Source organism: Chiloscyllium plagiosum, chromosome 26 (assembly GCF_004010195.1).
Source record: "Chiloscyllium plagiosum isolate BGI_BamShark_2017 chromosome 26, ASM401019v2, whole genome shotgun sequence".
Taxonomy (NCBI): domain Eukaryota; kingdom Metazoa; phylum Chordata; class Chondrichthyes; order Orectolobiformes; family Hemiscylliidae; genus Chiloscyllium; species Chiloscyllium plagiosum.
Genome location: NC_057735.1, coordinates 33,648,199 through 33,663,979, shown reverse-complemented (window position 1 = coordinate 33,663,979; position 15,781 = coordinate 33,648,199). Strand labels below are relative to the sequence as shown.

The following is a 15,781-nucleotide window of genomic DNA, read 5'->3' as shown; positions in this document are numbered from 1 at the left end:
TACTGCAACATCTCAATCTGAAAATTATTTCTGACATATTCACCAATGTAACATGTTTACACTGCATTTATCATCATGTGATGCAAAGTGCGTTACCATCTGGTGTATGTGCCAATGAGAGTTGCTTGATACTTAATCAACCTTTTTTTCAAAATGTCTTATTTTCAAAATTATTCCTTGCAGCAAGAATTAGATTTAAATCAGGTTGTGCTTCAGACTGAATCTTAGAAAATAATTTAGTTTGAATAGCCATTTGTTTCAAAATTCCAAAAACAACTTTCAACACAGTCTTTTTTCAATAATACTTCAAAATATACGAAAAACACTAATGGCATATCCAAAGGCAAATGTTAAATAAATCTGACAAACTGAATTTTGACTTATGACCATAATAAATTGAAACAGGTTCCCAACAACAAAAGCTGGTTAAAATATTTACAGATGCTGGTGGAGAAGATACCAGCTTGTCCCTCAAATCTTGCCAAATACAGGTGAGGGCTTATCCATTCATCGAGAACAGTATCTGTTGTTGTCAGATTCATGTGTCCTTCAGCAAGGCAAATATTAACTGCTTCCACCTTAAAAATGACAGGTTCGACAAAAACTCTTAATGTCAACTGTTCTTACACAATAGGCAATTTTGACCAAAAAGGTACTTCATAACCGGACAAAAGTAAGCATAGAGTCTGCATTTGTACAGGATTGATTCCCTCACTCAATAAGGAACATACCTGCATATTATGCATGGCTTCTCGTAACTGCTCCAGCTGGTGAGCTGAACTAAGAGCCTCAAGGCGGATATCTGTTAATTTCCTTTCCTTATCCCACAACTCATTCCGTAGGTTTGATACTTCCTTCAACTCAGGTTCACGGGAATCATAGACCCTGCATTAAAAACAGTTTACTTTCTTCTCAGGACAATAGCAGTGCTTTCACACCATATCAGAAATTTGAGTTAGAATGATGAGTTTGGTTAATTGCTGTCATTAATAAAATGAAACTCAAATGGGAACACGCAACAAGCGTAGGCTAATTAGTCCCTCAATCCCATTTTATCAATTAATGTAATCATGGTTTTTCTCTAATCTAACTTCATGAACAACTGTATTTATATAAAGCCTGTAACATTGTAAACATCCAAGATACTTCATAGTTGTACAATAAAACACAATTTTCACACCTAGTAATATAAGGAGAGATTAGGAGTTTTGCAATGTTCAAATACATAGCATTTAAGAAATAGAGAGAGAGAGAGACAGAGAAAGAGAGAGAGAGAGAGATACACATAGACAGATAAGTTGAGGGGTTTACAGGGTAAATTCTAGACATTCAGGTGTCAGCAGCAAAGCTAAGGCTCCCAGCGGTGTACTAATGGAAACAGGAGGTGTAAGCGCAGGGATACCAATGACCTTCACATGTTAGATTAGATTACTTTACAGTGTGGAAACAGGCCCTTCGGCCCAACAAGTCCACACCGACCCGCCGAAGCGTAACCCACCCATACCCCTACATTTACCCCTTACCTAACACTACGGGCAATTTAGCATGGCCAATTCACCTGTTGTAGGGTTGGAGGAAGGTACATACATAGATTGAAAGAGGCGAGGGCAACATTTGAACACAAGGATAAGAATTTTAAAATTGTTGCGTTGACAGATTAGGACAGTGATTGGTGAAGCCGAAACTCAGTGGTGAAACCACAAATCATGAAACTATTATCAGTCCTAATACTCCTTTTAATACTGCACTTATCCCTTTTCCAACTTATTTCCTTATTTACAAGCTACAGATGATGTAAGCACATATTACTTATTTGAACACATTTTCTGCAACACAACCTTAGCCTTGTGTTGTTTTGTTTCCCTTTCAGACCTTGAAAGATATGGCCTGCCTAGGTGCTCTAGGAACAGCAAGAGGAGAGTGATAATAAAGATATAACACTCACTGGATTATGTGTTTGCAGTTGCTAGCTCAGAGTTATATCAGACACTGCACAGATCATAAGAGGATAGATTAAGGATGGGATCTGCACATGGTCATGAGTAGACTGAAGGAAAACTAGGGACAAGGGACATATGGATGCCAGCTGGCTGAGGGCAAAGTTGCTCAACGTATTAGCTGAACAAGATTCATCTGAGACCTTTGCTTGTTCAAGGTGCAGAAGATGAGTATGTATAACAAAATATTCGTTTGGTTAGACCTTCGGCCTGCGACTGTTATACCTACTGTGTTTTTCCAGCCATTTGGTTTGTCTCCAGCACCACCTTATTTTTAATTTATTGTAATAATCTCTTTGCATCAATTAATTGGACTATAGGTCATTCTCTTCACTTATTATTCAGCTGTTGACACTTTACTCACACCGTCTGACACTTTTGATCACCTGCAAAGGCTTTTCATTCAGCCTGTTGACACTGCAATCACACTATTTGTACGATCTTTTGATCTCTCTGCCTGTAAATTCTGTGCTTCTATGTTTTTCTTCTCCTCTCCTGATGAATGGTCAGCACTCCAAAAGCTTGTGATTTCAAATGAACCTGTTGAACTATGACCTGGTGTTATATGATTTCTGACTTTGTCCACCCCAGTGCAACACTGGCACCTCCACCTCAAGAACTTCCACAGACTACCTGAAGAACTTCAAAAGATTTTAAAGCTGTCTAAGCTAATCAAAGCTTTGTTGCCAAACCACACATACCACCAATGACAGAACCCCAAATTTATTACCTGCAACAAAGATTTTGTTTGTCTTGAGCATACATCATTTAAGTGGTAAACATATCATTTATCACCACTGGATGCAGGCTCTCACACAAGGCAAGGTTTGGAAAACTTCACAATTACGAAATATTTTCTACCATTTCACATTCTAACATGGGGCGGCATGGTGGCTCAGTGGTTAGCACTGCTGCCTCACAGCGCCAGGGACCTGGGTTCAATTCCAGCCTCAGGCGATTGCCTGTGCAGAGTTTGCACATTTTCCCCGTGTGTGTGTGGGTTCCTCCAGATGCTCCAGTTTCCTCCCACAGTCCAAAGATGTGCAGGTTAGGTGGCCATGCAAAATTACCCAGAGTGTTCAGGACTGTGTAGGTTAGATGCAATAGTCAGGGGTAAATGTAGAGTAATCAGGACTGGGCTTGTGTTGCATATTCTTTGGAGGGTCGGTGTGGACTTGTTGGGCCAAAGGGCCTGTTTCCACACTGTAGGGATTCTAAGATTCATAATTAAGAAAGGAATCAATGACCCCGCACCAAACCCCCACAATCCCACCAAGAACCTCTGCAAGTATAGTTCTTACGATTCAATGCTTCGTGACAAATAAATCAAATCAACACATAAGGCAAACAAGCTTCATTGCATCCAATGAGGCATTAAGCAAAGGTTTCATTTACCCTCACTGTAAAAGATCCCACAGCACTGTTTGCAGAAAAACAAGGATAATATTTATCCATCAAAGAACACCATTAAAAGGGATTATTTGGTGATCAGCATAATTCTTTGAGAGAGTTTGCTGTTTAAATTGGCAGGTGTGTTTCGTACATTTGAACAATGTCTACACTCTAGAAGAATTTCACTGGCTGCAAAGCAGTTTGTGAAGTCCTGAGGTCATGAAAGGCGTTACATAAGTGCAAAGGTTTACATGTCAATTGAATAAAATTAACTCCACAAGTCAATTATAATAGTTCAATATATTCTATATGAACAGCTAATAGAACTGCGAGCAAAAAAGCTGAAAATAGTTTTATTTACTCAGTGGATGAATGTGATGGTTTGGTGGAGGCTGATGAATCTGCATCTTCACGCTGTACTTTAGGGGAAGATGGCACCGAAGAATCGGGTGTTGCTATTTCTTCAATGTCGGAATAGGAAGATGCTGATTTCGGAGCCTTTTTGAGGGTAAAGGCTTGCTTAAATGAGCTTCGCAACTGAAAAATAAAGTAAAATTTAACAGCATGGAACAGCATTGCTTAGAAACATACAAAGGAAACAATGTGCAAATATAATGGGCTTCATTTCTGTGTCTGCATCTTCTGTTTGTGGAAGGTAAAACAAAGAAAAATGAAATAATTTTTAAAAATATACAATCTATAGGTATCAAGTTCATTTCTGTGGAAATCTCAGCAGGCCTTTAAAATGATGGGAAGATGTTTTTTTTAAAACTAGAGAAAGCTTCAAAAATTTGTTTTCCTTTTTCAAACATTTACTTTTGTCAAGAGTATTCACTGAGCGAGGTAAATTGTTCTGGGACATGAAGTCCGACATATCAATGTGCCGTATGCTTTATCAGCTGTTTCCAACTTCAGAATATTGTATTTTAAATATTCTCTGAATCTCAATAAGGGAATGCCACGAAGGAATCCTAATTGGCAAAATTTGGCAAAGCTGACTCAATGGTCACAGAATATGAACTGAGGAGTCTCACATTTTAAACCCAAGCCTGTGAGGTAATGTCCAATACTTTAGATGTCTGACTATCGTTGACCCTTTAGTTTTACTTGAGTGAAATAAACACCACTTTGTTCTCCTAAAGATTATGCACCTTTGCTCTATGTCTGCCAAACTCAACCTGCAGCAGAAGTGGAATTAGCAGTTTTACAAGCCCCAATTTAGATCTGTCAAGTTGATTTGAATTTAAAATGATTGTCCAAAAAGTTATGCTGTAGTAACATACATAAAAGTAATGACATTTATGCTACACCAGGGAGCTAAGTAAGTCTCAGGCACATATTGTAAAATACTTAGATGTAAAAATGTAACAACTTTAGTAATACACAACATTACAAAGGAATACAAACTGGAGTGACACATGATGATTTTAGGGCTGTCATGACATGGATTCTTTGAGCTTCATTATAGACTTTCCCTCAAGAAACAAAGCACATTCTCTAAACCCTATAGGGATGCAATACAATACATCATATTCAAAAATATGCACATCAAATTGCAATGAATGCTTTGTAGATGGCACTTAAAAGCAAAAACAAAAGTTGATGGAAAAGCTCAGCAGGTCTGGCAGCATCTGTGAAGAGAAAGCAGGTCCAGTGATCCTTCCTCAGAACAGTTTTCTCAATGGACCCAAAATGTTAACTGTGATTTCTCTTTGCAGATGCTGCTAGACCTGCTGAGCTTTTCCAGCAACTTGTGTTTCTGATTTACATCTGCAGTTCTTTTGGTTTTAGGAAATAAAAACGTGTTTGAAATACGCTGGAATCCTGAGGCATGAATTTTTTGTCCAACCACATAATTGTTCATGTAAGATTCCATTTTGTCATTTGCATGTAATTAGTTTACTGTGAACTGCAATGGAATAAACACAGAACAAGCAGAATTCCTGGATTACAATGGGTACAATTGAAAAGGGATGCACAGATCAAAAAAACAAGTTTTCTATTTTTTTCTCTACTGGTTGTTCACTGAATCAGGTGAACGCCAAATTGAATGTGTTTAACACTGAATGGCAATAGAAAGAGAATTATAACTTATCTGTACTTTCCATTTGTATTAATTTTAAAGTTCAATCATAATCAAAGTATCTGCCTGACAACAAAGCAGATGGTTAATATTGGGTTAAAGGTTCAGTGAGTCTTCTATTTTGGGACTTGCGTCTTGAGCCACAAATACTGTGGATGTGATTTATATCCTAGCACAATTTAATTCACAATTTTTTAAAGCCAGAAATGAGATGAGGAGGAAATGTATCTATAGAAACAAAGGCAAATGTGTCAAACTTCAAATAAAACATTGGAAGTTCAGTCAGAGTTCCTGTGAACCATCCCAACCCATTGGGTTGGAATGACTCTATTCATCCTGTGAGCAGTGGGTAATAATAGCTGCTTTGATCCAGGAGGTGCTGGTTGGCTTAACTAATGGCTCTGATAACTCCTTTTCCTTCTGCTGCTGGGTTAAGAGATTGAATAGTCAACTCCCTGTTCAGGAGCAAAACAAAAGAAGATTAAGATATCATCAGTGAGTCAATTCAGAGAACGGCTGCCAAAGGAGACATGTAGGAGACAAGATGCCATTAGGACGACAGCTGGGAAAATCAGTGATAAGGCAGACTAGAACAAATCAACTAAGCCTACTAACAGGGTCGCCATAGCATCCTTTATTGCTTCATGTGTTGAAGGAGGAATCATAAAATAAGTTAATCATCAAAAAGTATTATGCTGTTCTGTCAATTAAAATCCATGAACAAAGCCAGCTTCTTTATGTTTCATTGACTTTATTTGACCAGGACATGCGTTGGCTCTATCTTAGAAGACTGGAGTATTACACAGAGTTTATATGAAAGGTTATGACATCCAGTTTCTTTTATAACATGAAACTATTATTGTTACAATCCCAAGTCACGCTATTAGAATACTACATATTACTATTCATGATTGTAAAGATACCAAATCCAGTACATGAGACTATTAATTCTGTTCTGAGGGAATAGTCTGAGCAGATCTGAAATTTTTTAACTGTGCAGTGCATTCACTTTGTTTTCATACAATTTGTGTGTATACAGGGGAATCTGTGAAACTTATTCATGCCACACAACAGCTCAGGAGAATTTTGCTGGGCAGGCAAGTTAATCAGGTTGTAAAGTATTTCATAAGGTGCTTGTAAACCAACCTAACTAAATACCTGAATCTTTTGAGACTTTCTGCAAACTGATACAAATTGTGTAGTTTGAACAAATAAATACAACTTCAACATCGAAAATTTTCCATGTACTAATGAGCAGTTTAAGCAGTAAATTTCAAGCTGGGGCATACAATTGGTTTTTTAAAAAAGAAAACTCCAGGTCAGAAATTGACAGATGGTTAAATTTATTTGAGAGATTGAAGCTTATTGGTTAATGTGTACAGCTCTGTTTCTAATAAAGTCCAAGGGATGAAATTCAACATAAGCTCTGGGATGAATACATCACATTATTTCCAGTAGACTTTCTGAAGATAATGAGAGTTACCCAAATTTGATTACGTTTAATGCATGTTGAAACCATCAGGTCCACACCTCAGTCCTGATTGAAGGGTTTATGGGGATGGACAGTTTGGAAGTGGACAGGTATGAAAGTTCTTAATGCTAATTCGGATGTCTACCATCATTCTGATGTTTGGTTATTTTTGTGGGGATGAGACAAACAATAGGTAATGTGTTAGTGATAAGCCCCATTCCTGTATCAAATTTGTCACTGTTGTCGAATTTCCCATTGGGGAACCTACTTGCAATCCTGAACTGATCATGAACCCACTTACTGGACATTAACTAAATTGACACTTTAATAGTAGCAATGGGCAACTATTTCCCTTCTGAACTAGTTCTGAAAAAGGGTCGCAAGACCTGAAATGTTAACTCTGCTTTCTCTGCACAGATGCTGCCAAGTTTCCCCAGAAATTTCTGTTTTTGTATTGGTCTCCCTTGCATGTCTGAGTCCTGACTCTGGGGGTGAAAATCCACTCTGTCATGTGCTCATCTATCAGCATCTAAAGTATTTACTCACGCAGCAGGATGCCAAAATACCACCTCACCCCAGAAATGCATGAACGTGTTTATGATTCAGCCATTTTACAAAAGAGGTGATGATTCCATATTTGGCTGTTGGAACATATATTCCTTACTATTAAAACTTACACTGTCCTCCCTACATACTGACACCATCTCACACAAATCCAAAGCAAATTGCCTGTTATGGGAAATAATATGTGAAATCTCCACTCCATCACTGCACTCAACCAATTATAACAAAAATCCTCAGTCTCACATCCCAACCCAACAGCACTTCTAGTAAGTGAGCAACACTTTACATCATCTTGCCATTCGATACATTAATTACTCTCATTTATAATTAGCTTAATTATTCACTAAAATATAGAAATTAGTGATTCACTAAATCAGTTACTCACTCCATGTAGCTTAATGCAGTTTGCAAATTAATGAAATTGTATCACATTAATTACCATATTCATACAAACCCAAATTTACAACATTTTATACATATTCAATTTGTTGTCAAACTTAATTAACACATTCATACAAATTATGACAAAACGAGCCATTCAGCTCAGTTAGTCCATTTGGTCTTTATCCTCACCCTATGTAAATTATTCCAATGTGCCTATTCTCTTCCATTGCTCTTATTCCTTCAAGTACCTACATAACTGATGCTGAAAGGATTCCATAACCCCTCTTGATCACTAATCATTGTTGTATTCCACACTCTGTGGCCGGTGAAAAAAATGGTACGATCAGTGAATGAGTCAACCAGTGCATGGCTGTGAAGCCACAACATATTTAATTTCTCTAGAGCCATAATTGCCTCAGATCACAGCTAGTTCAGAGAGTTGCTGATCACCCTGATAGCCAGTAGCTGTCCTGCCGCTTCAGTGCTACCAGAAACAGTAGTCACAATAAATAGTCAGGTCTCTTCCCTCTACCCTCTCTTAGGCTGGAACAATACTCTGCCTGTGATCTACTCAGACATTCTTAAGGTTTTAACACAATATTCCTGCTTGTTTATTCAATGACTTTAGTCATGATAGGAGAAAGTGAGGACTGCAGATGCTGGAGACCAGAGTTGAAAAATGTGGTGCTGGAAAAACACAGCAGGCCAGGCAGCTTTAGTCATGATAGCCAATGTTTTGTAAATTACTGTATTATCTTACCACTGGTAAGGATCAGTGCAAATAGACCCCAACTCCCTCTGCACCTGCACACTTTTTAGAACTATGACATTAAGTTTATATTGTCTCACCCTGCTGTACTGGATTCAACCTTCTACTTGTCTAGCTGACTCGCTAATATGTGAATTTATGCAGTCATCATAAAGTTCTGAGATTTTACTTTATATTCCAATAACCAATTATATCTTGTGTTAAAAACCAGTGGTTGCAGGACCCATTCTTTGTGGATCATGACCTCATCCTTCAATCTAAAACACAGACAATAATTTATCAGGACTGTTTTTTTTGTCGTCAACCCAAAATTTATCCAAGCTGACAATGACCTCCCCATTTAAACTGTACCCCAGTTTAGGTGGCCATCTTTTTTGTGAAATTTTATCAAACGTTCTGATAAAATATCCATCAACATTCTCTGTAACTTCATGAAGCAAGATCAACCGTACTGGCCAAATCACAATGTGCCTTTTATAAATCTCTGTTGGTTATAGAGTCAGAGATCTACAGCACAGAAAAAGGCCCTTCGGTCTATTAAGTCCAATCCCACTTTCCAGCATCTGCTCCATGGCCTTTTATGTTTTGAAGAGAAAATGAGGTCTGCAGATGCTGGAGATCAGAGATGGAAATGTGTTGCTGGAGAAGCGCAGCAGGTCAGGCAGCATCTAGGGAACAGGAGAATCGACGTTTCGGGTATTAGCTGAAGAAGGGCTAATGCCCGAAACGTCGATTCTCCTGTTCCCTAGATGCTGCCTGACCTGCTGCGCTTCTCCAGCAACACATTTCCACCTTTTATGTTTTGGCCTTGCAAATGCATGTCTAAATGCTTTTTACAAGTTATGAGTGTTTCTGCCTCTACCATGACCTACAAGCAGACAGTTCCAGATTCCCACTGCTCTCTGGTTGAAAAGAACGTTTCTAACATTTCCTCAAAACCTCCTGGCCCTTAACATAGATCAATGCCCCTGTCATTGATCTCTCCAGTAAAGGGAAACATTTCTTCCTGTGTACGTTCTTCTGTTTTATGCATCTCAATCACGTTCCCCCTCAGCTTCTGAAGCTCCAAGGGAAACAGACCCAGTCTATCCAATCCCTCTTCAGAACTGAAACTTTCTAGCCCAGACTACATCCTGATAAATCTCCTCTCCAGCTCTCTCACATCCACCCTATAATGTGGATTCCAGAACTGCACACAGTGTTCTAGCTGTAAATGATATAACTTTTTTATACAGTTCCAGCATTACCTCCCTGCTCTTAAACTCTATACGTCAGCTAATAAAAGCAAGTATTCCATATGCCTTCTCAACCACTTTACCTGTCCTACCACCTTAAAGAACTAGTGGACTTGCATATCAAGATCCCTCTGGTCCTTGGGGATTCCCTGGGTCTGACTGTCCATCATGTATTCCTTTGCCATGTTTGACCTGTCTGACTGCATTACCTCACATTAATCCAGATTGAGTTCCATTTACCACTGATCATCTGACCAGACTGTCTATATCCTCCTTTAATTTAAGTCTATCCTTGTCATTATTTCCCATTTGACCAATTTTCATATTATCTGTGAACCTACTAATCAACTCTTCTACATTCAAGTCTAAGTCATTTATGTATACCATAAATACCAAGTACCTCACTTGATCCCTGTGGAACTCCACTAGACACATGTTTCCAGTCACAAAAACACAGCTCACCCACACACTCTGCTTCCTGCCTGTCAGTCAATTAGCCAAATATCCTTAGACTCCATGGGCTCTTACCTTTGCTATCAGCCTCCCAGGTGGGATCCTTTCAAGAACCTTCCCTCTTCGAAAAATTCAATCAAGTTGATCTGACATGACCTCCCATTAAAACCCATGCTGACTGTTCTTGATTAATCTTTGCCTCTCCAAGTGTAGATTAATCTGTCTCCCTGTATTGCTTCCAATAAATTCCCCACCACTGAGCCCATCAACCACTTAGACTGACAGGCCTGTAGTTTCCTGGTTTATCCTTTATTCTCTTCCTTTCTCTGAATTAATGCAAATCTCTTTAAATGTTTGTTGATATTTTCCTGGACTATTGATTCTAAAGGAATTAAAGATCCTGATGGAAAATTTTAACATGGGTGAGCAAAAGATGGAAGTGTGTCAGCCTCAAACTGCTCAGCTCTTACTGAGGCAGGACAATGGTCAAGCGGTTAAATCAGCCCCAGAAGGTGGGTTTGCATTCTGGATGGCTTAAATCAAGGCATCCACACTCATCAACTTGGTTTGCAGGTTTAACTGTGGCCGACTGTGAATCCCAGGGCACAGTAAACCCAGAAGTTGTGATAAGGTGGAGACAGCCTCAGGAAGGTGCTAAATATCTTCCCAACAATATTTGTTGGTTTTCCTGGGGACGTTTGTTCCTCCTGACATCAAGCTCCTGTCCCCTCAATTGATCCAACCCAAAGATGTTAGGAAATATGCCTATACATAAAGGGTGGAGGAAGTTTGGAGTTCTGTTCCACAAATGGCAGCTGATACTAAATCGGTTGTTAGTTTTAAATTTGTATGAAGGGATATGGGCCACAGATCAGCCATCATCTCACTGAATGGTGGAAAAGGCTAGAAAGGCTGAATGGTCTTGTCCACTTCTTATGTAACCCTGCTTATCCTGGAATTATGGTCACATTGCAAATGTATTTATTTGTTCTCATGATAGATTCTGTTTATTTTATCTTAAGCCATGCAAGGGCTGTAAATATGTACTTTGCGGGAACACAGCAACGGCTGAGAAAATTAAATTGAAAATTCAGACCTTTGTTTTCAAAGAAGATCAGAAATAAAATAATACAGTTTTAACACAAGACATTCATGACAGCCCTAACTGTGAAATTACCTTAAACAGCAAACAGAGTGCAACAAATAGATCATTATTGAAATATCCAATTCACTCTGTTCAGTGATAGCAATGAATGCATATAATTCATACATATTGGTTATACCTACTCTTAAAGCACTTGTTATGAAATACAATCACATTCATTACTTAAATTTCACAACTTAGTAATGTGGAATTAATACCCTGGTAATGGTAGTCATGGCAATTCCAAAACCAGTAATAACAAAAATTTTGCACAAAGCTACAAAGCAGTCAATAATGAAATGCTATGATACATAAATAACAAGCTATTAAACCACGGGGATATATACTATTACTGAATTGTGAAAGTAGTTCAAAGTGCTTTAAGAGTCTTGATGGGTCTGATGGATTCAGATGTCAGTGAATGGCATTCATCCAGACTGGATGTATTATGCGATTTCCTCACATGGTTGACATATTGAGAGCACTTACCTCATAAACCTGAAAAAAAGTTTGTGTCAGCATGGGAGGAAGAACAAAGCAATACTTGTTACCCTTAGCATGTATTTCATTAATCCAAATGAAGTTTGGTTTTTTGATTATGAGATTTAACTGTCTACTATAATTTTGATTGAAAAACATTTGCTCATTTATAATCATTTCTTCTGAACTATAACCATATTTTAAAAAATATGATACTTTTCCTTTACTAAATTACTTAGTTACTAGTGAAAGTTTTGTAAGCACAATTGGATTTCAAGTTGACTTGATATTCACACTGCATTACAGCCCCATTTGTAAAATCTAGATTACTGATACTTAAATTTTGTCATCTGACTTCAACACCAAGGACTTTCATAGACTAATACAGTTCTAAAAATGAAAAACCATTGACTTAAATGGTCACAGTGATCAGATAAACACACAGTTTAGGCAAAATTCATGAAGTCAATGTGAAATAGACAAAATAATCTGAACTGAAATTAATATTTTGGGAAAGATGTGGCTCACCAATTAGGCATGAAAAGGTCACCATCGCCTATTTTGATTAATACCTGTATGATAAGTTTCACATATTGGAGATGAAAGATGTCATGCGCAATTATCAAGCTGAAAAAAAATGAACTCAGGCATTGATGTCAACAAACCAGCCAGTATTTCACAGAACTGCATTTGGTACAGCAGTGGAAATGGATTTGTGTTTGCAGAATTTGAGAAAGTGCTTTTTCTCTCTCTACCTTTCAAAGAACACAGCCCTAGTAAAACACAAATTGGAAAGGAACTGCTGGTAACGGAGAACTTAGAGATCTGCAATATTCATGAATAATGTTGATTCAAGACACTGCTAATCAACTGTGCTCTCAGGTTAAAACCTTATACCTCAAAGGAACCAAAGACCTTAAATTATATTTTGATTTATCTTTCTTTGGCACTGGATATTATCCCTCTAACTCCATACCTGTATGTATGTATACTAGACATAGTCTCTGTTATTTTACTTGGGGTTTGTTCGATAATAAGCCTGTTATTTCCTTCATTCAAGAAAAACTTGGAATTGGCTTTCTAAAAACTTCATTCGGGGGGAAGGTGTTGCTGGTTAGGTCAGCATTTACTGCCAATCCCTAATTGCTCAGAGAGCAGTTAAAAGTCAAACACATCGCTGTGATTCCAGGCCAGACCAGGTAAGGAAGGCAGTTTCCTTCCCTAAAGGACATTAATGAACCAGATGAGTCTTTCTGACAATCAACAGTGGATTCAAGATCATCAGTAGATGCTTAATTTAGGACTTTTATTAAATTTACATCCCATCATCTGCTGTGGTGGGATTCGGGTCCCCAGAACATTACGTGGGCATCTGGACTAACAACCCAGTGATAATACCACCAGGCCATTGCCTCCTTACCAATATAGTAAACATCAAATAACTGCATGTTTATTAAAGAGAGTTCTAGCCTTGTTCTACAAAATCATAGGGCTATGTTTTAACCAGAAATAAGCCAAGGATTATTTTAATTGAGTTTCTTTTCACAGATTGAGTGAGTATTCCTGAGCGATCATCCCAAACTCACTCCATTAACTACCCACCAAGTTTTGATGCTATTCTGATTCTCTACTTTGCCGTATGCAGAAGTACTCATTGCTGCTGGGATATTCTGGGATCCCTGTAGTCAAATCTAACAGGCTGTCACACAGTCAGTCAGTCAATCACTGGCAGTCTGGAGCTGCCCAGCACATATGGAGACATTCACTTCAGAGGTGGCAGTCAAGGGGAGATTGGCACACTACCATGCATAGGCACCTGGATCTCTTGGTAGACAGCATGGAGAGGAGTGATGTGTTCTTCCCTCAGGACCAGCAGAGGATGCCATGACAACAGACCATGCCAATCCAGTCAATGGTTACCATCAGGATCAGTGCAGTCTTCAGAGTTATGAAAAAACAGGGGAAGCATAGGAAGAAGGTTGATGACTTCCTCCGCTCTGCCAGGGAAAATCACACTACCTTTATGTGTTACCTCCCAATCATTTGACCTCTGCTCTACACCCATCTCCCACCAAGGCTCACGTGCTACCGCTCTGTTACAAGCAACATGTGGACGGCACAGCGGCTCAATGGCTAGCACTGCTGCTTCACAGTGCCAGGGACTAGGGTTCATTTCCTGCCTCAGGAAACTGTCTGTGTGGAGTTTGCACATTCTCCCCATGTCTGTGTGGGTTTCCTCCTAAAATCCAAAGATGGGCAGGTCAGGTGAATTGGCCATGTTAAATTGCCCATAGTGTTAGGTGCATTAGTCAGGGGTAAATACAGGGTAGGGGCATTGGTCTGGTTGGGTTACTCTTCGGAGGGTCAGTGTGGACTTGTTGGGCCGAAAAGCCTGTTTCCATACTGTAGGGAAGCTAATCTAATCTTCCCTCTCTCGTTTTCACTCATTCCAAACCACTCAATATTAAACATGCATGGCCTCTGCTCTAGCCCACTCACTCAAGACAACTCATCACCTTACTTGAAGCACACGCAATTACAATGGTAAATGCAAAGCTGGCACATGGTGCTGGTATAAAGCAACATGTTCCCCCCTATTGACAGATGACTGCTGAAAACCATGCCAGGCTACCTGGCTTTGTGTCCATACGAAACAGCAAGGCAAGATGGAAGTCATGTGAGCATCTAAGGGAGAAAGTGCAAATAGGAAAGACAAGGGAGGAATACTTTGAACACTGAGGTAGGCGCTAAGTGAGTTAGCTAAAAGAGAGGGTTAGCAGCCCTGAGGTCCAGTCTGGTCCATTCTGTATCTGTCCCAGCATGCACAGCATCTTTGCGGCAGCATTCCAATGAGAGGTGTTGGTGAACTCCAGAGCGCAGCATCGAAGTGCAGCAACATGTTGCAAGTGGTTTGGAAATGTGCCATCATGATGCGTGGAAACTGGTACATATCAAATACCAAGGTCTGTGGACATAAGATGTGTGCAATCATTACCCATGAAGTGTGTCTTGGTGGTGCCTGGTGTCCAAGGGAGGTCTGGGGTTGGCAGGTACTTGTATGTCAGGAATTCTTGGTGTCTAATTTTTATCTGGCAGGTGGGCGAAAGGAGACTGTGTACAAATGAGTTAAACCAATGAAATTAACCAATAATGATGGTGACAATAAGTGAATATCCATGTTAGTGAACCTCTTATTGCACACTACTGAGAATCTTATCTTAAGATCCAGGTCTTAGTTGGAAATTGCAATGTTTTTGGTCTTAATGAAAAGAAAGCCCCTTTGGATAACATGCCTGAATTCCTTTTCCAAATTTCTCACCATGCCATTCAAGCACTGGGAATATTCTGTGTCATTGTCAACTTGGAAGACTGAAAAGTAAGGAGCCAATTCCACCCTGGCTCACCTGATCATAACAAAAAAAGGAAACTATGATTTGAAGGACATTTCTAATTTGATGGAGATCAGCAACTTAATTTGTGTGCAGTTCGGAGTTGTTGCTTCTAAATTAAGGAAATCTCAAACTAATCACATTTCTGCAAAGGTTCAAACCTCAGTTGTAAGGCAAATGCCAGCATCTATTGGAAGGTTACGAGGGATTGCATGAAATGTTAACTTAATTTGCTTTTTCAAAAGCATAAGCAGAGGCAAGGTTCTGGGTCTGTGCCCAGATATACTGGAACTTTTGGCATATTAGAAAAGCAGATATATCAAAACATGTCAAAGTTCATTGAGTTAAATGAATGACAGAAAATCAGAAGATGTCTGCTATAGGTATTTACTTAATGCTCTGATACCTGCTGCATTTGTT

At 39.0% G+C, this 15,781-nt stretch overlaps 1 protein-coding gene across 4 annotated transcripts in view; it reads right to left on the bottom strand.

Moving 5' to 3' along the window:
• nav1b (neuron navigator 1b) overlaps positions 1-15,781 on the bottom strand; it is a 638,783-nt gene that overhangs the window by 37,100 nt on the left and 585,902 nt on the right. For 3 of the 4 annotated variants that reach the window (XM_043716841.1, XM_043716842.1, XM_043716844.1), the window contains 3 exons: positions 11,982-11,990; positions 3,751-3,926; positions 732-885 (listed from right to left, as the gene is read on the bottom strand). In XM_043716841.1, the coding sequence (XP_043572776.1) occupies positions 732-885; positions 3,751-3,926; positions 11,982-11,990 (339 nt within the window). The remainder of the gene's footprint in view (positions 1-731; positions 886-3,750; positions 3,927-11,981; positions 11,991-15,781) is intronic. The other variant, XM_043716845.1, reaches the window with a different exon arrangement.